This window comes from Colletotrichum karsti, assembly GCF_011947395.1.
Source record: "Colletotrichum karsti strain CkLH20 chromosome Unknown Scaffold3, whole genome shotgun sequence".
Lineage (NCBI taxonomy): Eukaryota > Fungi > Ascomycota > Sordariomycetes > Glomerellales > Glomerellaceae > Colletotrichum > Colletotrichum karsti.
In genome coordinates this window covers 165,548-189,637 of record NW_024065903.1, presented here as the reverse complement: position 1 = coordinate 189,637, position 24,090 = coordinate 165,548, and the positions used below count along the sequence as shown (strand labels likewise).

General features: G+C 55.6%; 10 protein-coding genes across 10 annotated transcripts; 7 read left to right on the top strand and 3 right to left on the bottom strand.

Moving 5' to 3' along the window:
- Positions 1–1,578: 1,578 nt before the first annotated feature.
- CkaCkLH20_01168 (trimethyllysine dioxygenase) lies at positions 1,579–3,416 on the top strand (the record flags this gene model as incomplete). The annotated part of the gene is made up of 9 exons (XM_038883887.1): positions 1,579–1,616; positions 1,700–1,849; positions 1,952–1,969; positions 2,053–2,101; positions 2,161–2,221; positions 2,284–2,480; positions 2,537–3,158; positions 3,215–3,286; positions 3,337–3,416. The coding sequence occupies 9 exons, from the start codon at positions 1,579–1,581 to the stop codon at positions 3,414–3,416; spliced, it is 1,287 nt and encodes a 428-aa protein (XP_038750479.1).
- Positions 3,417–4,293: 877 nt separating this feature from the next.
- On the top strand, positions 4,294–5,446 carry CkaCkLH20_01167 (short-chain dehydrogenase; the record flags this gene model as incomplete). Its single annotated transcript, XM_038883886.1, has 4 exons — positions 4,294–4,654; positions 4,712–5,095; positions 5,146–5,278; positions 5,332–5,446. 4 exons carry the CDS (start codon positions 4,294–4,296, stop codon positions 5,444–5,446), a joined length of 993 nt encoding a protein of 330 aa, XP_038750478.1.
- Positions 5,447–6,924: 1,478 nt separating this feature from the next.
- CkaCkLH20_01166 (serine threonine-protein phosphatase 2b catalytic subunit) lies at positions 6,925–8,794 on the top strand (the record flags this gene model as incomplete). Its single annotated transcript, XM_038883885.1, has 3 exons — positions 6,925–7,093; positions 7,223–7,812; positions 7,871–8,794. 3 exons carry the CDS (start codon positions 6,925–6,927, stop codon positions 8,792–8,794), a joined length of 1,683 nt encoding a protein of 560 aa, XP_038750477.1.
- Positions 8,795–9,360: 566 nt separating this feature from the next.
- On the bottom strand, positions 9,361–10,630 carry CkaCkLH20_01165 (uncharacterized protein; the record flags this gene model as incomplete). The annotated part of the gene is made up of 5 exons (XM_038883884.1): positions 9,361–9,388; positions 9,444–9,777; positions 9,834–10,016; positions 10,070–10,329; positions 10,386–10,630. The coding sequence occupies 5 exons, from the start codon at positions 10,628–10,630 to the stop codon at positions 9,361–9,363; spliced, it is 1,050 nt and encodes a 349-aa protein (XP_038750476.1).
- Positions 10,631–11,984: 1,354 nt separating this feature from the next.
- Positions 11,985–13,538, top strand: CkaCkLH20_01164 (uncharacterized protein; the record flags this gene model as incomplete). The annotated part of the gene is made up of 1 exon (XM_038883883.1): positions 11,985–13,538. The coding sequence occupies one exon, from the start codon at positions 11,985–11,987 to the stop codon at positions 13,536–13,538; it is 1,554 nt and encodes a 517-aa protein (XP_038750475.1).
- A 642-nt stretch (positions 13,539–14,180) lies between these two features.
- CkaCkLH20_01163 (uncharacterized protein) lies at positions 14,181–14,681 on the bottom strand (the record flags this gene model as incomplete). The annotated part of the gene is made up of 2 exons (XM_038883882.1): positions 14,181–14,471; positions 14,529–14,681. 2 exons carry the CDS (start codon positions 14,679–14,681, stop codon positions 14,181–14,183), a joined length of 444 nt encoding a protein of 147 aa, XP_038750474.1.
- A 656-nt stretch (positions 14,682–15,337) lies between these two features.
- On the top strand, positions 15,338–18,982 carry CkaCkLH20_01162 (uncharacterized protein; the record flags this gene model as incomplete). Its single annotated transcript, XM_038883881.1, has 1 exon — positions 15,338–18,982. The coding sequence occupies one exon, from the start codon at positions 15,338–15,340 to the stop codon at positions 18,980–18,982; it is 3,645 nt and encodes a 1,214-aa protein (XP_038750473.1).
- Positions 18,983–19,954: 972 nt separating this feature from the next.
- Positions 19,955–21,134, top strand: CkaCkLH20_01161 (uncharacterized protein; the record flags this gene model as incomplete). Its single annotated transcript, XM_038883880.1, has 6 exons — positions 19,955–20,018; positions 20,150–20,383; positions 20,445–20,684; positions 20,742–20,800; positions 20,857–20,906; positions 20,960–21,134. The coding sequence occupies 6 exons, from the start codon at positions 19,955–19,957 to the stop codon at positions 21,132–21,134; spliced, it is 822 nt and encodes a 273-aa protein (XP_038750472.1).
- A 700-nt stretch (positions 21,135–21,834) lies between these two features.
- CkaCkLH20_01160 (NmrA-like family protein) lies at positions 21,835–22,749 on the top strand (the record flags this gene model as incomplete). Its single annotated transcript, XM_038883879.1, has 1 exon — positions 21,835–22,749. One exon carries the CDS (start codon positions 21,835–21,837, stop codon positions 22,747–22,749), a length of 915 nt encoding a protein of 304 aa, XP_038750471.1.
- Positions 22,750–22,868: 119 nt separating this feature from the next.
- Positions 22,869–23,890, bottom strand: CkaCkLH20_01159 (MED6 mediator sub complex component; the record flags this gene model as incomplete). Its single annotated transcript, XM_038883878.1, has 2 exons — positions 22,869–23,408; positions 23,462–23,890. 2 exons carry the CDS (start codon positions 23,888–23,890, stop codon positions 22,869–22,871), a joined length of 969 nt encoding a protein of 322 aa, XP_038750470.1.
- Between the last annotated feature and the right edge of the window lie 200 nt (positions 23,891–24,090).

The following is a 24,090-nucleotide window of genomic DNA, read 5'->3' as shown; positions in this document are numbered from 1 at the left end:
CGATTTGCCCATCAACAGGGCAGCTGGCATTGGGTCGTACTGGGGCTCTATTTATAAGAGCCAGAGCGTCGTCGAAGAAGACTTTTGGTGATTGTGATAAGGGGATAACCTCGAGGCCGCGGACGGCGTGATTATGGCAAATAAGCCACACCAGGACGCATGCTCTGCGCCACTGAGCTCTCGGAAACATTATGCAGCATGTATCGATAAGTATAACACTCAAAGAAAAATAAAGAAAAGAATATGGTTGAGATAGAGAAGTCTACCGATACCAACGTTAGGATCAAAAGAGAAAACGCCACTCGGCGGGAACCAGTCCGCAGAGGGACATGATCGTATATCAACATGTCGTCTCTCGGGGACCAACATTAAGAAACGAGCCGTTGGTAGCAAGTTGACGGATCCAGCCAACCGCAGAGCACTTTCTGCCGCGATGTCGAGTTTGATGTCCTCTGCATCGTCTATGCCTCCTCGTCGCCAAGCGCAGCCAATGAGAAGGGCCATCTACGCGCGGCGTCAACAAGCAGCACCAACAACGCCAAAGTCCTGCAGAAGACGACAACGAAGAGAGAGGACAGGCATCTGAACCAGAATGCCGGAACCACTTGAGTCATGTGAATGGACAGAGCTGTGAGGAAGCAAAGTGCCTTGCACTTTGTCCCGCGGTCCGCTCAAAGAAAACCCAGGTTTTGGGATATCGGACTGTACTTTCCGGCGCTTGTTTCTGAGGACCCCGGCAGGGGTACTGGCGTTTGCCACGCTGCTCCGGTCCCCAAAATTCGGGTGGCTGTCGATGAGGCAGTACGACGTAGGACAGTCCAACAGTCCCGGGAGATCGGGCTCGGCGGCTATTTGTGCCATGAGAGAGAAGAAGCGGTGGTAATGGAATACCACTTGCGCGGATTTTCAGGCCCCAACGGTCTCGAGGGGCGGTCTGGAGACGATCAGACAGGAAGCGGGCGAAGCGAGGCGCATTCTTTTTTCGGGAATTGACGTGGCGAGTTCAAGGGCCAGAACAATCATTTGGAGGCGCGTACCGGCCGGGCCGAGACGAGGGGTTGTGGAGTTGGAAGTTTTGGGTTTTGGCGCGGTTGTGGTTGGGAGATGAAAGAGATCAACAAAGCAAGCAAGTCTGCAGGTGAGACATTCTGAGAAGATTGCGGAAGACACTGGAGAGTCCTCGGCTGGAAGTCTCTGGGCCAAGATGCACCGTTTCTCCAGACTCAGACTCCAGACTCCAGCAAAGTTCCCCGCCGTGCGTTAACCCAACCTCTCTCATCAGCTGATGTCAGTGCAAAACCGCAGCATTTCGGCTTATCTCGATGGGCGTAGCGGGGCCAAGATGGTGCTGGTGCTGCTGGTGGCCTGGGCTTCCCCCTAAACCCGCGCCCCCCAAGAGGATATTCTTCCCGATCACCCCGCGACTCAAGATCCGTCATCCGTCGCATTTCTCAAACTTCACACTGAAATACCCCGGTTCTTGCACTGAGTCTAATCCGAGCCAACTTTGCCCATAATTCATTCTTCGGCAAGATCAGAGTTCTATCCCACAGCGACCCTTGATCCCCTACCACGATAATGATTCCCCTCAGACAAATCGGCTCACGAGCCGTAAGGTATGGAATTCTCTCAAAAGTCCATCTTTAAGTCAAAGTGACACGTGAACACGGTCTCACGCTTCCTCTTCTACCCTGTCTAGGCGCTCTGCATTCGGAGCAGCATCTCGTCTCGGGTCCACGAGACATCTTTCCGCAGCCGCTGCCAGATTCCAGCAGCTAGACGTCAAGGTCGTCGACGACGGCGTCTTGGTTGACGGGCTCGCGGGCAGCGATGCCCGCAGATCGACTCTGTAAGTCTGACGCCCGCCTCCGTTATTCCCGGCCCCGGGGCTCCGGGTGACCGGCTCACGATGAGGGGTGAGACATTTTGACTGACACCGGCTCGACCCCAGTCCGCACTTTTGGTTAAGGTACGTCGCGTGGGCTTCATTCAAGTGAGACGAGGTCGCCCGATTAACACAGCTGCGTCAAAAAGAGACAATTGTCGCTGCAGCCAATGCGTGAACCAGGACACCACGCAAAGAAACTTCAACACATACGCCGTATGCCACCCCATCTCACTCAACTCAAAATCCGTCCCAACTGATCATCGATTTCGTAGATAAGCGAGGATATCCGTCCGGTGGAAGTCAAGTCCGAAGAGCAAGGTATCAAGGTAAAGTGTAAGTTATGACACTCGTCTGAGTAATCTAGACGTGGAACACGAATTTGACGAGCAGAACAGGGGAGCAGGACGGTCACCAGAGCTTCTACCCTTGGCAATTCCTTAAGCATTACGTCCAAGATGACCACCGCAGTCCGGAGCAGGTCAACTATCACTTCTGGGGCTCGGATGTCGGTAACAGACGTCCAGTCGTCGAGTACGACCACCTCATGAGCTCGGGAGACGAATCAGGCGTCGCCAAGCTGACGAAGTTGATCGTGAGCACTCTTCACCGGACAATGCACCCGCGTATATGAAACTGACCGCCCGGCAGCGCGAATACGGCTTCGCCTTCGTCGACGGAACCCCCTACGAGACCCCGGAACCGACCCAGCGCGTCCTCGAAAAGATCGCCTTCATCCGCGAGACGCACTACGGCGGCTTCTACGACTTCATCCCCGACCTCGCCATGGCCGACACCGCCTACACCAACATCGCCCTCCCCGCGCACACCGACACCACCTACTTCACCGACCCGGCCGGCCTGCAGGCCTTCCACATGCTCTCGCACGAGGCCCCGCCGAACCAGCCCGCGCCCGCGGACGGCAAGCTCGGCGGCGAGTCGCTGCTCGTGGACGCCTTCCACGCCGCGCGGATCCTGAAGCGCGAGGACCCCGGGGCCTACGACATCCTCGCCAAGGTGCGGCTCCCCTGGCACGCGAGCGGCAACCAGGGCATCACCATCTCGCCCGACAAGAGGTACCCCGTGCTGGAGCTGGACCAGGAGACGGGCGAGCTGCACCGCGTGCGGTGGAACAACGACGACCGCGGCGTCGTGCCCTTTACCAAGGACGTGTCCCCGACGGAGTGGTACGCAGCCGCGCGCAAGTGGGATGCCATCCTGCGCAGGTCCGACGTCGAGTACTGGGTCCAGTTGAAGCCGGGACAGGTCTTGAGTGAGTTTTTTCCCGCCGAGTGCGTGTTGAGGCGGTTGCTGACTTTTGTTACTCAGTTTTTGACAACTGGAGGGTGATGCATGGCCGCAGTGCTTTCGAGGGAAGAAGACGCATTTGCGGTGCCTACAGTGAGTACTTCAGACATACTCAGAACGGTGACTCGGCTAACACGATTCAGTCAACCGAGACGACTTCATCTCGCGCTGGAGAAACACAAACTTTCCCCGCGAGCACGTTCTGAACCAGGTTGTTGGTTGAAGAGTGGGCATGGAGCGAGGTGTCTGGGTCATAGCATGGCGAGTGGGAGTTGCATTTGGCGCATAGCATGAGGTTTGGAAGGGCGAGATGGCTGGCGCGGAACGAATAAACACACAAGGCGTCGGAAGCGGTTGATATCGTCCCTTGAACCCTCATTCTTGGGTATCGCGGACGAGGTTTGCAGGCCGGTTCGGGCAGGTGTTCCAGACGACTCGAAGCTAGAAGCGCGCCAGTCGAGTTGAAGCGGGGATCGTTTTAGCCCCCGATGAGCCCCGCGATTCAGGGCCCCGTACAAGCATCAGCGCCGCGGTAAAATCAACTTTGGCATGTTCGAAGACGCCCAATCTGGAGGAATCTGGAGCAATGTGACCCGAATACCCCCGAGCCCCGGACCCCCATGGCACCAGTGCACCCCCCACCAAGACCCCCGGCGGCGCCCGAGGTTGAAGAACACATGCGGCATGAAGACTGGGCTACCTACCTTAGTGCCGTCATTAACCCTGAAGACGGCCATGATGCCAATGACACGAGCCAAAGCCGCGGCGCTGCCCCTCCATTATTCAAATCCTTGAAAGGTAACAGGACGGCACAGCAGCTCAGAGCTACCCTTCTTTGCTTCAAGCTCCACTGGCGTCACCTCGCTCAAGATTGTTCCGTCGGCCCAGGTGCGTTGGACCAGGGGCACTCATTGCCGCGGCGCGCCGGCCAAACTGGTATTAGTATTAGCTTCCTCCCTCGCACTCTTCGTGACCCTCTCGTGGAATCTTCAAGAGTCAAGACCCCTAGATTGCGGTGAAGCTTCCTCCCTGGTACCCTGTCAAGTCAATTCAAATCAAAAGCCTCTTGCGGCCAAATCTCCCTGTCGCCTCTCAATAAAATGTTCGGTTCCGTCCTCCGTGCTGCGGTCTCGCGGCCTCGAGTCCTCTGTGTCCCCCGTGTCGCAACCGCCAGCAGAACCGCGAGATTCCAGCCCTTTTCGACGGCCATCGTAAACATGGCGGATATGAAGGACGGTGCTTTCAAGAACAATGCCACGGAGCCTCCTGCTGGAAACCGTGTGTTGCCGCTGTTCTCGCTCAAGGGCAAGACGGCCATTGTCTCTGGCGCTGGCGCCGGAATTGGCTTGAACATCGCCCATGCCTACGCCGAAGCTGGCGCGAATGTTGCTATTTGGTACAACAGCAATAAGAAGGCCCTGGAGCGCGCCGCCGAGATTGAGAAGGAATATGGTGTCAAGTGTAGGTTATGGTCGACCACTAAGTGACCGGCTGTTGAGTTACTGACCTTTGCCAAAGGCAAGGCTTACCAGGTGAACGTCACTTCTCACCAGTCGATTCAAGAATCCGTCCAGCAGATCGTCTCCGAATTCAACGGCCGTCTCGATGTGTTTGTCGCAAACTCGGGTATCGCATGGGAGGAGGGGCCACTGATCGACGGTCCCATGGACAAGGCCGACAAAGTCATGGCCGTCAACGTCAACGGCACTGTTTACTGCGCTCAGGTCGCCGGTGCGCATTTCCGCCGCCAGAAGAAGGAGGGCACGACGCTCGACGGCAAGCCGCTCGAAGGCTTCACCTACGGCAGCTTCATCGCCACTGCCAGCATGAGTGGTCACATTGTCAATGTGCCGCAGGCGCAGACCGTGTACAACGCCTCCAAAGCGGCTGTGATCCACCTCTGTAGGTGATGCGTTTTGGCTTGGCCAACCCAAGGCTAACACGATGAATAGGCAAGAGCTTGGCTGTAGAATGGGTTGACTTTGCCCGCGTCAACACCGTCTCCCCCGGATACATCAAGACCGAGATCACCGACTTCGTCCCCGAAGAGTCCAAAAAGCAGTGGAGGAATAAGACTCCTATGGGGTAAGTTGTCGGTTGGCGACGAGAAATACGTACGCGGTAGCTGACTTGTCCAGACGCGAAGGAGAACCTAAGGAGCTCAAGGGCGCGTACTTGTACCTTGCCTCGGATGCCGCCTCGTACACGACTGGTTGCGACCTCATTGTGGACGGAGGCTACTGCCTGCCATAGACGAGATAAGACTGAGGGATTTCGAGGGGAGCCGCGATGCTCCATGAGTCAGTATGGTCTTGCACCAACTCATGAGAGAATTTGACGACAGGCACGGGGCCGGGAGCAGCTGCAGAATGGGACAGTAGCCAAGCTGGCGGCGAGTCGTTCGCAAAAGCATCGACCAGATAGGTGAGCACGAGCCGTGTCGAAGATGAGGATCGAGTCGGCAACTGCCGCCGTTACTGTTGTTGTCGTTGTCATTGTCGATATGGCGGCCGTCCTTGAGTGGTATCTTGGAAGACAAATCGACGATAGAGAGCTGAAGATGGATACCCGTGAAAAGGCGAAGAGCTTGATGAGAGCTAGACGTTAGATACGAGACAAAGTACAAACGAGACCATTGCTGCAAGTGGCGATTTGAAAGTGTCGCGTGACGATGTGACCAGTACAATGGTGATAGATGGAGGTGCCGTTGCGCAAGACGGTCCAATCCGCATCGTGGAAATTCAGGTTCCCAAGACTGAAGCCAACCTAAGCAGGATCGGAGCAGGATTAGAGCTGGAGCAAAGTGGAAAAAGTGAGGGGCGTCGAGGGACCACGGGTACGTACCGTTTTGCGACGAAGTGGGGGCGGGAGAGGCAACTGGACGCATTTGACAGGCTGCCTGCACAATTGAGCCTGCGGCTGCCTCTCGTCTGAGGACCCAGAGCCGAGGGGATGATAGGCGATACTTGAATTAACACCAAAAATGAGTGTAGATTAAGGTCTTTCATATCTCTCGTCACCCCGCCGTCCGCGGACATCTGGCGTGTGCCACCTGCCAATTCATCTGAGGTGTGCGTTCCAGCTTTCCCACCTCAGTTTCCAGCTTACCTTAGCAGCCATCAGCAGCAGTAAGGGTGCAGTGGATTCGCTGGCCGCGGGTCTTGGGGCTTCGATGGTATCAGTGGCTGACCGAGCCGACCTCTGTGAGGTGCCGGGCATGCTACCTCATCCCGGAATGCGCAGAACCAGCTCTCTCCCAGCAGCAACCCGCAGCGGCGCGTACACCCGTATTCAGCAAAGGCCCGGTTAACAGCCTGTAAGATTGGAGCACCCAATTGCAAACTGGCGACTGCACAGCAAACTAGACACTGGACTTGCTGTGGAAGTGCAGTGCATCCCATCCCGTCCCATCCCCTTCACCCAACTCCCCCTTCTCAGCCCTATCTTTCCTCACCTCAATTTTTACCCCTCGCCTCGCCTCGCATTGCCTTGCCTTCGCCTGGTCTTCGCCGTCTCGTGCTCGACGACTCGCCGCAACCCAGCTCGCCTCTTTGTAGGCCTTTTGCGATTTGATAAGGAGCTGGCGCTACCCTTACCCTCGTTCACCGCTCTGTTCCTCCGCATCATCGATACCCGACCGAACACCCTCGCCCTCGCCCTCGCCATCGCCCTCGACTCGATCAGGACCTTATCCTCTACTGTCGTCTCATTCGACTCGTTAGCCACACATCATGGACCCCGAAGGAGCCAGCGCGGCTGCTCCTGAAGACCGCCGCAATCAGCAGGTCGACAATGCCATTCGCGCTATTCGCGAGAAGAAGCCTCTGCCCGAGATTGACTTCACCATCCATACTATGGAAGATGGCACCCAAGTCAACACTCTCGAGCGAGTTTGCAAAGGTACGCAACACTCTGTCGAGATCGTTCTAGTCACCGCCATCCCGTCGACTGCGTCACGATGCCCCTCGTTTTGCTACCATCATGCCCCGCCTGGCGATCAATCGCGCTAACTTGATTTCCCACTCCTAGACGTCCAAGCTCCCGCCATGTTCACTCCCTCTGATGAGCAGTTCTTCGAGGACGAAACTCACACGAAGCCCAACATCAACTTTCTCAAGCAGCATTTCTACCGCGAAGGTCGCTTGACCGAAGAGCAGGCCCTATGGATTCTCAGAACCGCCACCGAGCTGCTCCGTGCCGAGCCCAACCTCCTCGAGATGGATGCGCCCATCACCGTATGCGGTGATGTTCACGGCCAATACTACGACCTCATGAAGCTGTTCGAAGTTGGTGGCGACCCTTCTGAGACAAGATATCTTTTCCTCGGTGACTACGTCGATAGAGGTTACTTCAGTATCGAGTGTGTCCTCTACCTCTGGTGCTTGAAGATCCACTACCCCAAGACCCTGTGGCTGCTTCGCGGCAACCACGAGTGTCGCCACTTGACCGACTACTTCACCTTCAAGCTCGAGTGCAAGCACAAGTACTCTGAGTCCATCTACGAAGCCTGCATGGAGTCTTTCTGCAGTCTTCCTCTGGCTGCCGTTATGAACAAGCAGTTCTTGTGCATCCACGGTGGCCTGAGTCCCGAGCTCCACACTCTGGACGACTTGCGAAACGTGAGTTGCGGTAGCTTCCAGTCTCGTGATTCCCGCTTAAACTAACAATACAATCCAGATCGACCGATTCCGCGAGCCGCCGACCCAGGGACTCATGTGCGACATTCTTTGGGCTGATCCTCTCGAGGACTTTGGACAAGAAAAGACCAGCGATTACTTCCTGCACAACCACGTCCGTGGTTGCTCGTACTTCTTTTCCTACCCGGCCGCTTGCAACTTCCTGGAGAAGAACAACCTGCTCTCCGTCATTCGAGCCCACGAGGCGCAGGATGCAGGCTACCGAATGTATCGGAAGACGCGCACCACTGGATTCCCTAGTGTCATGACCATCTTCTCCGCACCCAACTACTTGGACGTCTATAACAACAAGGCTGCCGTTTTGAAGTACGAGAACAATGTCATGAACATTCGTCAGTTCAACTGCACGCCTCACCCGTACTGGCTGCCAAACTTCATGGACGTCTTCACCTGGTCGCTGCCGTTCGTCGGAGAGAAGATCACGGACATGCTCATCGCCATTCTCAGCACATGCTCCGAAGAGGAACTCAAGGAGGATGCTACTCCCTCCTCCACATCACCTGGGCCTCTGTCGCCTCCCCTGTCCGGAGCCTTGCCCCAGGACCCCGAATCGATCGAGTACAAGCGACGAGCCATCAAGAACAAGATCTTGGCTATCGGGCGTCTTTCGCGTGTCTTCCAGGTGCTGCGTGAGGAGTCTGAGCGGGTCACAGAGCTCAAGACTGTTTCTGGTGGCAGATTGCCCGCTGGAACGCTCATGCTCGGTGCCGAGGGTATCAAGAACGCCATCAATACCTTTGAGGATGCTCGCAAGGTCGACTTGCAGAACGAAAGGCTGCCCCCTAGCCACGAGGAGGTTGTGAAGCACCAAGAGGAGGAGAGAAAGCAGGCTTTGGAAAAGGCGGCCGAGGATGCTGCCAACGATAAGAAGTTGCAGCAGCTGTCGAGGAGACTGAGCACGTGAGTCACTTTGCATCCTGCAGTAGGAGACCTCAAAACTGACAATCCACACAGCGATCGTAAGAGATAAGGGATGATGCGACAGTTCTGGATCATAGAACACGTGTGTGATAGAGGCTCAGCGATGCAAAGCACAATCAGGGCGTCAGAATTGGCAATGCCTTTCATCATCAGGGTCAGCCGGGAAGGCTGACACGCAAATTCACTCGGAAACGTCATTCAAATATGATGCCTGGGTTTATCGGGGGACTTGAATCGCCTTCACCTTTGGCTATTAAAGCGGTTATTAAAGCGGTTCAGCCTGTGATGGAACTGACCAGAGGTTACAGTTCATATTTCAGGTAGGCTATATGCAAACGACTCTTAATCGAAAAGATTCCCTGCTTCAAGTCTTCTCGACATAGACACACTAGTGAGGACATGGATCTCCTATCAGTGGCTTCTTGGCGTAACAGCGATGCGACGCTCTAGCCGTCTCAATGAACAATCAATTACATCAATTCAGTCAATTCCCTTCGCACAAGCAAATCGTCGAACGCAATTAAGCCGTGCTATTGACAATTTTACTTGTCAGAATATCGCAAGAATGTTTGGAGGGCTGAAATCACACAAAGTCAGCGAAGCGAAGCTCGTGAAGAGCACCTTGTACTCACCTGGCGACGCCACCGGGAACATGGCACGGCTCGCTCGATACGAAGAAACTCCATCTATTCTCCTGCTTGCATTTTTCGGCCAAAGCCTCGAGGTCGAATAACTCGCCGATGGGCATGCCCCAGCCGCCGAGGAAGATCTCGTGCATCCAGTACTGCGGATCCCGGCGGGGCCAGCACTCGAACGTCGGTTGATCGCCCGCAACGGCGGAGAAGTTCTCCCAGACCCAGCGGATCGTCTCCTCGGACTGAGCGACCCCGCTGAAGACTTGGGGCTCGGCAACGCGGTAGGTTTGGAGATCTGCGGGGGTCTTGGTGGCGTGGGCTGCCATGAAGCCTGTGGCGAGTGAGTGAGTGATTGCCTTCAAGTGCTCAAGCGCAGAGAGTGATTACCTGTACGGGTGAAGAGGATGTCACCGAATCTCACCTCTGTACCCTGCGCTTTGAGGCAGGCTTTGAGGTCCGAGGCTGGAATGGAGTCGTGGGCGAAGGGGTCGTAAGGTTTGTTTTGCGACAGACGCCAGCTATGGTAGTCGACGAGGACGCCGCGGCCGACGATGCCGTGTTTTTGCCAGGCTGTGGTCTCGCTCAGTATCGACTATGAGCTATGAAAATGGAGAGTAGCCTACCCTGAATACCGAGCACGTCGGACTTCTTGCCCTCGCCGTCAACAGCGTGGACCTGCTCCATGGTCACGCCGTTGTAGAACTTCTTCTCGTTCTGGTAGCCGCAGTGACGCAGGCCGTCCCATTGCGACGAGGACTGCGAGTTGAAGGTCCAGATGTCGTCGTTGGCGAAGAACGGGGGCTTGGGGATGATGTCGTGGCGGAAGGCCTGGCGGGCGAAGAAGGGCTCAGGCTGCGCAGTGAGGGACCAGTTGAGAGATACTCTGGGGGCGTGTTAGTCCATGTCTTCAGAGTTCATAGGTAGGAACGGAAGTCGGACCTCGCCCCCGTCTTGATCTCGGACCTGGCTGCCGCGGCGACTCGCTCGTCTGTCAGTCTGTTCAGAGATCCCAACTCGTCCTTGTCGCCGTACAGACCCCAGGCGGAGTATCTGGGGTCATCTTTTCCGAGAGGGAGGGACTCGAAGGGCGGGATGCCGTTCTCGTTGAGAGTGACACCCGAAACCATGGTTTCTTTCTTGTCAGAGGTGAGTAGTTGTTGCCCGAGCTGCTGGATTCTCTTCATCGTGTTCTCTCAAGCAGTTACTTATCAGGGCTTAATGTGGGCGTGAATTGGTTTGGTGTTTTCAGAGTTGTTGGAGACGATGTTCAGATGATGTCAACAACAACCGAGCACCACCTCCCTCTCCTCTTTCTCCGCACGCAGTGGTGATTGGTACATGGCATTATGCATCATCTAGCAACACCCCGTCGGTGTCCGTACGTTTCTTATTCCCGAGGCCCGGTTCGCGAGCGGGGTCTATGGGGTTTCCGGTCCGGAGCCGGCTCTGGTGAAATGTGGGTGTGGTTATCCGGCCGACATCTAACGACAGCTCCTTCCCCGATCTCCAATTGGTTCTATCCGGACTTTTCAATGTCTAAAACAGCGGCAAGCGTTCTGGTCTCGTTACTCAGGAGTAAGCACAGAGAAGGTAAGAACAATAGCAACAATGGCAGTCACGACGGCAGCGACAACCACGACACCAAATCCGGGCGTCCATGGGCGGGGGTGGACTTGCCATCCAGCAGCTCCCAAGCTGGAATAGCATGAGGCAGTTGAGGCAGGCAGACAGCTTCCGTCCTTCCTCTGATTGAATAACATCAGCGGAACTGGCACTGCCTGGTGAGCAACGGTCCCTTCTTCTGCCTGCCCTGCTGCCAACGACGGAACCAACTTCATCCCAACATCCATCCGTCAATCCAGCAACGCATCATTACCACAATCGTCTACACGTCTGCTCTATTGCATCAGAACTTCCCATCATTGACTACACATCATTTCACGAACAAGAACCCCGAAACAGACCTACTTACTTTCAAACATGGCCAATCACTCCAATCCAGGCGCTCAGTCGGCAACAAAGAAAATCATGAGGGCGGCCATGAACACGGCGAAGACCAAGGCGAAGAAGATATCAGAGAAGATGAAAAGCAAGCGAGTGAAGAGGAGAGCGAACAGGCGAGCGAAGAAGACAGCACAAGAACCAGCACAAGAACCAGCCAAGCAACCATCAAAACAACTAGTACGACAACTAGCACAACAACTATCACAAAAATCAGCACGACAACCACCACAGCAGTCAGCACGGCAGTCAACACCCGACGACCTAGAGCCAGCACCTGAGGAAGAAAAGCTACAAAATGTGCATGAGGTAGTTGAGTGGTTGAGAAAACAAACCATGCCTGACCTCGTAAAACCCAGTCAGGGACAAAAGGACGATTATCTTTACCATACTGGATCTTTCGAGCGAAAAATCAACACCACGGACGCAAACTGTCAGCTATGGTTCAACAGAGGACTCTTTTGGACCTACGCCCACAATTTCAACGAGGCTATACGCTGTTTCCAGATAGCACGGTGCCACGACCACCAAAGCATCATGCCGGCCTGGGGAATCGCCTACTGTCTCGGGACGTCCTGGGCTAAAGGTGCAGGAATAGAAAAGTACCATGGTATCCACGCCCGATCGGCGACAGCATTGCCGGGCGCAACACAAGACGATGCCGAGAGCGCACTCGCCGACGCCGTGAAGAAGCTTCTTCCGAACCCTGGCACGATGTTGGAAGATGATCGGGATGGTCGTAGTCGCAAAGAGGCCTTCAAAGAAGCCATACGAACAGCTTACTTCAAATTCTCTAACGATACAGACATCCTCACCATCTACGTCGACGCCGTTCTCAATCTCGGCTCTTGGGACAAGTGGTGTGTGAATGAATACGACGGAGCGACACCCGGTCAGGTTATGGACATGCTGCACATCATGGCAAATCACATCGAAGAGGACAAGAGCTGTTTGCGTCATCCAGGCTTCTTGTGCACTCTCGTAAACCTGGCCCAGACACTGTCTTGTCCCGAAATGGCCGAACGCTACGCAGAAAGACTGGGTGAGCTGGCTGGCGATGCTGGTTTTCTGCATCACACCATTTCACGCCTTCAAATGAGCTGCGGTCAGTATGGCAAAGCTCTTAAGACCAGCGAGAATTCGGTCACAGCGAGTTTCAAATACGTAATAAGGGCAGGCCTGTACGATCCTTACACCGTCTACCTACTGCATGAGTATTGCAACCGAATCAAGATCGGGATAGACCAGGGCGAACTCAAGGCGGCCATGGACGCAGTCAAAGATATCGAGGATCTCTTGAAACGCAACATCCCTCTCACACAACTCCCCCCGCTGGGTTTTCACATGGAATGTTTGCTTTCCCTCAGAGTTCAAGTTCTGCTCAGATTTGGATGCTGGAAAAGGATTCTCTGTCTCGAAATACCTACCGATGAGGACATGTATTCCATGACGACGGTTATCACTCATTTCGCCAAAGCCATCGCATATTCTGCTCTGAACGATCAATCAAATGCGAGGAAGCATCAAGGATTACTTTCCGAAGCTAGGGACAAAGTCAACAGCAAAAGCCCCATGTTGAATATGAGCTTCAAGCCCTTCCTCGATTTTGTCGAAAAGAGGCTTGACGGGGAGTTGCTGTACAGGGAGGCTGAACTCGAAGAAGCTGAACTTGTCCTCCGTGAGGCGATGGAACTCGAATTTTCGGCCGAGGGTTGGGTGCTACCCACCAGCTTAACTCTCGGCGCCCTCTATTTGGCACAGAAAAATTGGACAGAAGCTATGATGCTGTTCTCGGCGCATGTACGTTTAAGGCATGTTGCAATCGAAGTGTTTCCGATACAACACAACGAGCCGGCGCTCTGTTCGCAACACCTGAACGACTGCTGGGCTTACAATGGTCTCTGGGACGCATTGGACGGACTGCTGCGAGGAGTAAACACGCCATCAAAAGTCTACGTCAAAAACATTAAAAAACAAGTCGAAGACGCTGCAAAATCGAAACTTCGACACGTGTCGAAAATGACGGATTCAACATTTTCACCAAGGAACATTGAGGACTGGGACGGAGAGCCGAGAATTGCGACATTTTAGAGGTTGATGGAACAAATCGGACGAAGTGTCGGGACCGAACTACCTATGTATGTACCTTACTGAGTACGACGCTGCGTACAACTGAGGAGTAGGGGCCGAAATGATGGATTATATGAGTACGCCGGTTCGATGACTGACACAGTATCTTCAAGACAGCGAAAAAATTGAATAGCGCAATATTGATTTTAAAAGCTGTGCTGATTCACCACACCGCGTACCGTGTAGATATGTTTCACGATGTTGCAGTTGAGTCTATTTCATCCTCGAAGAAAGCCCACTGCATTATTTGTTCTGAAATCTCAGGCTCATGTCGAACTCTTCAATACACACTGAGGAGCATCGTCACCGCATGCGATCAAATGAGATGCTGTCCTTCTACGGTGCGATACAAGGCGGACTTTGGAATTGGGCAAAACTAAACCATTATGGGGAGATCCAAATTCCATCCTCCCCTGTGTCCCCATCCGTACGCCCTACGTTCTCCCTTCAAGGCTTGTTGAGTATATGTGGCGGTATCGCAGCGCTCCAAGCCAACTATTATGTCGGAGAAGGGCGGAGTCGTGGTCTGGGAGCGTGGCGACACTTGCGCCGGCAGATCTCTGCCGATTTCCGGACAAGTTTCATAAACGCCGAGGAAGCCCTTCAAAGAACCTTTTGAACCAGTTCGACGGTGTCGAAGAAGGCCTCCCGCTCGGTGTCGACCTTGTTGAGGCCCAGCCCCAGGACCAGCGTCCTGCGGTCCTCGGGGTCCCGGGTGGAGACGAGGCTGGCGATCTGAGCGGCGTACAGCTGGCCGAGGGTCTCGCGCTCGTCGCCTCCGCCTCCGAGGAGGGTCTTGGGCGTGAGATGGACCGAGGGGAGCAGGCCGCGGCTGTTTGACGGGAGGTTGAGGTCGACCATGCCGCCCGAGGAGGCCTGGAGCGGGACTTGAATCTGGACGGCAGTTAGTATTTTGGATGATGATTATGATGATGATGTCTTAAGAGATACCCATTGTGAGAGTTTTCCTTCTTGGGAGATTGTGATCACGATCTTGTCGGAGAAGGCCATGGATGTGACCTCTGTGGGGACGCCGTTGACTGTGCCTGTGTCCTGTTTGCTCCGCGCAGGGAACGCTTCTTCTCTGATTTCTTGAGGATCCATGATTTGGTGCAGGCAGTGTGGTTATCTCAAAGCAGGAGGAATTACCAGTTTGATATTATGATATCAATTTACTTGCAATGAAATCCGAATAGAAGAATGAAAGGTCGATTTGACGTTTCGTTGAATTGGAGAGCTCCAGTCCACAGTCATCAATGGAACAGCGAACGGCCAGTCGACGTCGGCGGCCCCGCCCCACTGTAGCGGCCGGGACAGGGGTTCTGATCGCCCCCGCAGGGACCGCGCTAATCCGGAAGTAGAGGGTTTCGGGGCGGTCAGGGCGGCAGAACCTTTGCAAGCCAAAAATTTCCAGACTTTTTTTTCTGATTGAAGATCTTATCGCCCCTCCAGGCGCTGTGAGAATGGCAGAGTGAAAGAGCTTGGTTTTTGTTGACCAAATTTTGATACCCCGAGAGAGATAAGGAATCTCTTTAACTCGAATCTGTGACTCTTTCTGTAATTTTGTTTCATTTTTGCATATTTTCGGAGAGATCGGTGGCTCTGTCAACGACACCGGATTGAGACTCAATCGTCAATCTCACTTTGAGATTTCCTGAGCCAAGTTCGGCGCCAGGGGACTTGCATCCGGACTATCGCCTCAACAACCAACAAATCAGCATATCCCGCTCTGCCCTCGCAGGCACCGAGAATTATCCAAAATGGCCGGCAAATTCGTTCGCCGAGAGCGGAAGCACAAAAAGATCGCCCGCCAAAAGGCCGAGGAGAACGGCGTGCTCGCGGAGGACCCCAACGCCGACGAGATCCTCCCGGAGGACCAGAAGCGGCTGCAGGAGAAGAGGGCGCAGATCAAGGCGGAGCTGCTCAAGGATGGCGCCAAGGTCAGCGGCAAGAAGGCGAAGCGCATGGACAAGTACATCACGACGAAGCTGCGCAAGGACGAGAACAGAGAGATCCTGGCCAAGCTCGCGCAGCAAAAGGTCGACACCAGCCTCTTCACGAGCACCAAGTCGCTGGGCCAGGGTAGGGAGACGAAGAGGCAGGCCTTGACGCGCGCGCTGCGGGAGAAGAACGCGGGCTTGGATGTCGACGCGGACGCGGAGGAGATGCTTTACGAGGAGAGGGGTGAGACGCCTGAGCAGGAGTCTGAGAGTGAGGAAGATGAGGCACCCAAGGCTCTGGAGGCGCCTAAACCGACTGTGGCACCGAAGACGGCGAAGACGGTGTCGAAGGCGACGAAGGGCAAGACAGCGGCCGAGCCTGCGCCGGTTTCCAAGGCGGAGCAGAAGCCGGAGTCACCGCCGGAATCGAAACCGCAATCACAACCGCAACCCGCAGCTTCCGTCGGATCTGGTTTGAAGCGCCCACTCGACGTCGACGAGGAAGGTCGCCCGGTTCTGAGGAAACGTCAGAAGAGAGGCGGTGTTCAGTCAAAGTTTACCATCGTAGAACCCGAAAAGGCAGACGACGCAGAGGAAGAATGGGGTGGCTTCAGTTCAGAAGGCGAAGACGCAGACGAGAAGGACGAGGACGAGAGCTCAGATGAGCAATCTTCAGAAGAGGAATCCGAGGAGGAGGAATCGAGTGAGGGCGACGACGACTCGGACGAGGACATGGACGACGACGACTCGGGCAGCAAGAGACAATCTGCTTTCAAAGCCTGGGCACACGCTCAAAGGAATCAGGCCCTGGGATACCAACCAACGACGCCTTCATCAACACTCTTAGATCTCCCGAAGCCGGAGAACTTCACCCCTCGACCTATGGAGCAGGAGCCGCTGCCGCAGGAGCTCCTCCCGACGACGAATCTTGCTCGCAAGGCTTACGCCGTTGCGGTAACGAGATCGTCCGAGATCCAGGAAGCACGCATGAAGCTCCCAGTCGTGGCGGAAGAGCAGCGGATCATGGAGATGATACACAGCAACGACATCATCGTCGTCTGCGGTGCCACTGGTTCCGGTAAAACAACACAGGTGCCCCAGTTCCTGTACGAGGCGGGCTACGGCTCACCGAACTCCGACACGCCGGGCATGATTGGTGTCACGCAGCCTCGTCGAGTCGCGGCGGTGAGCATGTCGAAGCGTGTTGGGCAGGAGCTGGGAGACCACGAGGACAGAGTCGCCTACCAGATCCGTTTCGAGGGTACAACTTCGGCCAAGACGGCCGTCAAGTTCATGACGGATGGTGTGTTACTACGAGAGATGGCGCAGGACTTCTCGTTGAAGAAGTACTCGGCCATCATCATCGACGAAGCTCACGAGAGAAGCGTCAACACTGATATCTTGATCGGCATGCTGAGTCGCATCAACAACATCCGCAAGGGAGACGACAAGGTCGACCCCGCGATCAAGCCCCTTAAGATCATCATCATGTCTGCTACGCTCCGTGTCGAAGACATGACCAACAACGCCATTCTGTTCCCGACTCCGCCTCCCGTGTGCGAGGTGGAGGGCCGCCAACATCCCGTCACGATTCACTTCTCCCGTCGAACACAGTCCGACTACGTCGAGGAGGCCTACAACAAGATCATGCGAGGCCACAAGAAGCTGCCTCCGGGTGGCTTCCTCGTCTTCCTCACTGGTCAAAACGAGATTATGCACCTGAGCAAGAAGCTGCGTGCCGCCTTTGGAGGGTTTACAGGGGCGAGTGCACCCAAGGTTCAAATCTCTGCCACCGAGGCACCTATGGAGGTTGAGGATATCGATTTTGGCGATGTTGATGACGCGGATTTCGGTGAGATCGATGACGGGCTTGATGATGATGATATGGAAGGCGAAGACGACAAGGAGTTCGAAATCGAAGGAGAGGAAGGGGAGACAGGACCCCTGAAGATGCAAGTACTCCCTCTATACTCTCTGCTCCCTACCAGGGAACAAATGAGGGTGTTCGAGGAACCACCGGAAAACACACGTCAAATTATCCTAGCAACCAACGTCGCAGAAACAAGTTTGACCATTCCGGGCATCCGCTACGTATTCGACTGCGGTCGAGCCAAGGAGCGCCAGTATGACCGCCTCAGCGGCGTGCAGACCTACGAAATCGGCTGGATCAGCAAGGCCAGCGCCAGCCAGCGAGCGGGTCGTGCCGGTCGTACGGGTCCCGGTCACTGCTACAGACTATACTCCTCAGCGGTCTACGAGCGGGATCTGCCCGAGTTTACCGACCCGGAGATCCTCCGCATGCCCGTCGACGGCGTCGTCCTCCAGCTCAAGGCCATGAATCTCTCCAACGTCGTCAACTTCCCGTTCCCGACCCCACCGGATCGCATGGGTCTGCGCAAGGCGGAAAAGCTGCTGACGTACCTCTCGGCCATCTCTCCCGAGGGCCAAGTCACGCGCATCGGGTCTACGATGTCTATCTTTCCCCTTTCCCCGCGCTTCGCTCGCATCCTCCTCGTTGGTCACCAGCACGACTGCCTCCCCTACACCATCATGATGGTCGCGGCCCTGTCCGCCGCCGAGATCTTCGTCCCGGAACATCAAGCCATCCCCGCCCTCGCGGCCAAGGACGACTCCGAGATCCGCACCAACACGGACGTCGCCGCCGAGGCCCACCAGGACAAGGTCCGCCGCGCCTTCAACGCCGCGCACAAGAAGTTCTGCTACCTCGACGACCGCTCCGACGCCATCAAGCTCCTCCAGGTCATCGGCGAGTACGCGCACGAGCCGACGGAGCGCTGGTGCGAGGACCACTTCGTCCGGTACAAGGTCATGAAGGAGATCACGCAGCTGCGCGGCCAGATCACCGAGCTCCTCCGCGCCAACATCCCGGCGTTCAAGAACCTCAAGTACCAGGACAAGCTGGACGCGCCGTCCGACAAGCAGGTCGCGTATCTGAAGCAGATGGTCGCCGCGGGCTTCATCGACCAGGTTGCCCTCCGCGCCGACAAGTCCCCCGTGCCGCCCGAGCTGGCGCGCAAGCCGCGCCGGGCGATCGACGTGCCGTACATCCCCCTGTCGCCGCTCGGCGTGGGCCACGACGCGGAGAAGTACGTCTACATCCACCCGTCCTCGCCGCTGTCACACCTCAGCCCGGTGGAGTGCCCGGAGTACGTGGTGTACTCGCACCTGCAGCGCGCGACGCAGGGCGACCCGGCCAAAACGCCCAAGACGAGGATGCACACGCTCACGGACGTCACGGGAGGACAGCTGGCGAGCTTGGCCAAGGGAACGCCGCTCGTGAGCTACGGCAAGCCGGTGAAGGAGATCAGCTCAACGGCGAGTACGCGCGAGGTGTGGGTAGTGCCGTATCTGCGGGCCGAGGGCATCGGGGGTCAGGGATGGCCTTTGCCAATGAAGAAGGTTACGCAGCGCAAGGTCGCAGGGAAGGGATGGGTTGTTGAATAAACGGGATTGGGACCAAAAAGTGATTTGTGATATTTGAGCCAGAGAATAGAGACTGTTCTCCTCCAGCGGTTTGGCAATGATTCGAGGCTTGTCTTCGTTCGTTGCTTGGTTGCTAAAGAGCTATGACGTGCCGACTTCTGTGCATGTTCCAGAAGACAATAGTCCAGAGTCATAGAACTGTTTCAACCCGGAAATACCCCAAGCTACCAAAACGGCGTCACAGCTCATATCCGGATACGAATGTCAACGGACACCTCATCCGTGCGAACCATTGACCGTGGAGATCCGGTAACTTGAACCACAACCCCTTTATGGACCCTTTCAGGTCCGCGAGGAATTTGAATTGCTCAGAATAAAATAGAATAAGTTAAAATAACAAGAATGAACGATTATGAGAGTCAGGTCGAAGCTATTTCAGAAGCCGCCGATCCGCATCGATCTGAACATGTGGTTCATGAGCAGCAAAAACATCAGCCAAGTTTGAGTTACGAAACCTTTCCGTTTGTAATTACTGATGACAACCACCGGCCCGGTTCGCGTGCGTCAATACGCAGTAGGGCTACGTGTTCCTTTCTTCGGTGCGTCTTTCCAGAGCAGAGTTCACATGACGAATCGCACGACTTCAGACGAAGATGGGGGGTGGCCGGACGGGACAATACAGGCAGTGAGTCCGTGCCGGCCCGGCCAAAATGAAAATTCGCGAGGGCTTCCATTTTGAGTTATACGGAATTGAGTTCTAGAGACGAACAGGTAGAAAAAAAATGACTAGGTGCCTTTTTTTACGGTGTGAGTGTGCTGACGCTGACTCTTCAACACGGGTAATGTGTGCGGCGGATGGGATTGGGTCCGCTTACAGACTGAATACATCACAAGATCGTCATTTTGAGGAGATCTGTATCGCTCAACCTATCAAGTCTCCTTTTCAATGCGAATGGTCTTAATTGGTTTCGGAGGCTCGACTGACACGAATACATGATCAACAGAGCAAAAATGTCGTTGTTTGAGGGCGTCGCCGTCGTGACGGGTGCTGCCTCCGGTACGTTGTTAAACATTTTCTGCCAGGTCGACATCTCTAGTTCTTCGTCGTTTCATGCAGATGAAAGATTCAAGGCCTTCAATTTCCTCAAAATCTATCTCAAGAATGAGATTGCCCTAACACATGGTCAGGGATCGGCCGGCAAGTCGCCATCTCCTTCGCCCGCGAGGGCTGCAAACGCATCGCGCTCCTCGACAAGGACGAGGACGGCCTCTCCGAGACGGCGCGCATGTGCCGCGAGGCCAACGGCGACGCACGCACTTTCGTCATTGAGATCGACAACCGCAACGAGGACGACGTCTCCGCGGGCATGGAGTACGTAACGGAGGAATGGGGTAGGATCGACTACGCCGTGAACTGCGCCGGTGAGTTTTTCATCTCTTGGCTTTTTACCGTTGAAAGTCTCCGTCACACGGGAGTAACCAGTGAGTGCTCATGAGGAGCCAGGCATGTTTGGGCCGATGGCCCCCTCTCACCTCCTGACGACCGCCGAGTTCGATGAGATCACGACCACGAACTACCGCGGGACCTGGCTGTGCTCGAAAGCCGAGCTCACGCAGATGATCAAGCAGGAGCCCCTGAAGACGCACGATGGCAGGCCCGGAAATAGGGGGGTCGTCGTCAACGTGGCCAGCAACTTGAGCCTGGTGAGCCGGCCAGAAACTCGTGAGCTTTTTACCCTTCGTCCCCAGAACTATGTGGCCTCGCTAACTTCTGCGTCAGCGGCGTATAGCGCGTCAAAGGCAGCCATCTTGAGCCTGACGAAGAGCGATGCCGTCGATGTAAGCCGCGCCCCAGTTTCGTTGTGAGAGGGAACTATTGCTAATGCGAAGAAAAGTATGCCAAGTATAACATTCGCGTCAACTGCGTCTGTCCCGGGATCATCGAGTAAGTCCACTCGCTGCTCGGCCTTTCTTGTGTACTAAGAAGCCTCGCCAAAGCACGCCGATGACGAGCGAGGTATCCAAAGACGACCCCATCATCGCGGTCGCACCGATGAAGCGCAAAGGTACGCCACAAGAGGTCGCCGATGCCGTGTTGTTTCTCTGCAGCTCTAAGGCCACTTTCATTCACGGGGCCGCGTTATCGGTGGACGGAGGCTATGTGGCCAACTAAGAGGGAGGTGCCGTGGCATGGCCTGCTGCTGGAGGTGGTCGTGTGGTGCTAATTATTGAGGCATACCCACAGAATGGCTAGAATCGAAGAGACTGTCAGTCGAAGAAGGGAGAAAATGAGAAAAAGATGCGGGTACAGTAGAGATTGATCCACGAAAAATGGCGGGTGAGGGTACGAAGACCGAAGCATGGTCTGGATACTGGAGCGTACGTAGTCGGGAGATCGAACCGTGGTACGGAGACTGAATAGAAAGACTCTGAGCATTAGCATGATTATCAAATAAAAGCTGAGAAACAAAGCTATAGAGAGGTAAGGCGTTCTATCTCTATGTATAAGAAAGTATTCATTGCTTAGATGGTTTGGCTCGCAAACTGTGGTGTATCTTTCACCTATCAAATGTCGTGAAGTCAGATTGATCTACCTTACCTTGATACGAAAAGTCAGAAACCGAGTAACTGTTGCGAGTACCCACGAGACTCATCCAAACCATGGATTGATGAGAAAACCACGACCCAAATGGCGGTTAGGCCTTGATTCCGTCTGCTAGCCTTCAACCCATGCAGATCAATCCTCCCACACCAAAGTGTCCGAAAAGTCTCCAGAGCCCGCCTCGCAACTAACTACATCATCTTCAACCTCCCGCCAGACCTATAGAGTCTCACTCAACACACACACAAACAATCAATCTTACAAGCAAACAATGAAAACGTCAAACCCCAAAGTACTCATTGTCGGCGCAACAGGCCGCACCGGCAGCGCAACAATCACCGCCCTCCTCTCACGCCCCAACCCCCCTTCAATCCTCGCCCTAACACGCTCCCCGTCCTCCCCAAAGTCCCAATCCCTCCTCTCTTCCCACCCTTCATCCACCATCACACTAGTCGAGGGAGACCCGGCCTCCCCAGCACCAATCTTCGCTTCTCACAAGGACATATCGGCCATCTACCTCGTCACGGTTCCGCCGGCCGACGAAGCCCAGGGAATCCCCGTGATCGACGCCGCGGTCGAGAACGGGATCCCCCACTTGGTCCTCTCGAGCATCGACCGCGGCGGGGACGAGGCGTCCTGGACGAACCCGACGCCCGTGCCGCACTTCGCCGCCAAGCACCGCCTCGAGCTGTACCTGCGGGACAGGACGGCGGGGACGGGGACGCGGTGGACCGTTCTGAGGCCGGCGGGGTTCATGGACCAGTACGTGTCCGACGCGGGGGTCATGGGTTCCGTGATGGGCGGGCTCTGGGCTAGCATGCCCCGGGACAGGAGGTTGCAGCTTGTCAGCGCGCGAGATATTGGCGTCTTCGCTGCGAGGGCGCTGGTTGAGGGGCCTGGGGAGTGGGGTGGGAAGGCTCTGTCTCTGGCTGGCGATGAGATCAGTTTCGCCGAGGCCGAGGAGACGTTTGAGAGGGTTGTCGGGCGGAGGATGCCGCAGTCGTGGGGTTTCGTTGCGCATGCCGTTAGGTGGGCTTCTGAAGACGCTGGGAGGAGTATGGAGTGGTTCGAGAGGGAGGGATACAGGGCTGACATCGCGAAGTTGAGAGCGATGGAGCCGAGTTTACAGACATGGGAGATGTGGCTGAGGGAAAGTAGTGGGTGGACCGAGAAGAGGGAGAGCTAGAATAAATCTTGTAGCCATAATTTTGTATGATGATCATTATGACAGCTAGTATTCAAATTGAAGCAAAGGGGGTATCATTATGCTTAAACGCCTTGACTCATGCCATCTCACGTTCCAACTCAGTGCGACGGAGCAGGTGTCGCCGCCGGCGTCGCAATCTTGCTCTTCTTCCTCTTGGGCTTCGGCATACTGGGCGTCTTGGGGCTCTTCTCCCCCTTTCCATCCTTCTTCGCCTCCTCCGCCGCCTTGGTGTTGATCGCGGGCTTCTGCGGCTTCTGCGTAGGCGGTGGCGGCGGCGCGATCTTGCTGTTGTCCTTGCGGCCGGTGCTCGCGAAGTGGAAGTCGCCAGGCCGGCCCGTGATGGGGTTCTCGTCGAAGTAGTCGCCGCCGAAGCGCATGTGAATCGCGAGGGACTCCTCGGCGAGCCTGTCGAGCGCCGCCGCCGTCGAGTCCTTCTTGTTACCGGCGTTGTTCTTGGTCGAGGTTCCGTTGCTGCTGGAGGCGTTGCCCTCGGGCATGGGCGTGCTGATCGTATCCTCCTTGGTTTTGGAGAGGGCGGATGGCGTGGGCTGGGTGTAGACGTGGCCGAGGGACGGGGTCCACTTCCTTACACTGTCTGTCGCGGGGAGGACTTTACGCATGGATTCTGCTATCGACTCCTGTTCCTAGTCAGCCTGTGTTCCTATCGACGGTGTTCCCAGTGAAGACCTACAATCCTTGAGCTGAGAATGTCGCCCAAACTGGGCGCTTGGTAGATGTTCTCCCCGACCACGAAGTAGTACGCCAAAGGCTTCGTCTCTATCCTGTTCCTCTCGAGGTTCTTCTGCCGCGTCTGCTTGACAATCGTCCACACGCCGGTGCCCGTGACCATGTCGGCCGGGGCGTGAAGCACGCGGAACTCGAGACCGGTCATCTTGTCGAGCTCGCCCTCGAAGGCCTCGCGCGTGGCCAGGTTCTTGAGGAGAGCCGGGTTGAACATGGCTTGGTTGGTGATGACGGCGTTGTTGGACTGGCGGTCGAAGAAGGGCGACTCGGCGAAGTAGAAGAGGACGCTGTTGGAGTGGATGCCCTGCATCGACGCCGCGATGTCGGGCGCGCGCCATTGGATCTCGTCCAGAGGCGGGTCGTTGGGGTTGGACATGCTGAAAGCTGTGGCCGTGTCTTTTGGGAAGGTCGAATGTTGTTGGGAATCGTCGTGGTTCGGGTTGTGATGTGAAATGTCGAAATGGGTTCGTGGAGCTGGCAGAGCCGCAGTGGACGGGAAGACGGGAGCTCTCCAACTTTTGTATCGTGGGGCCGAGCTTGTTGGTTGCGATCGACTTGCAGGGGTTTGCAGGTGCT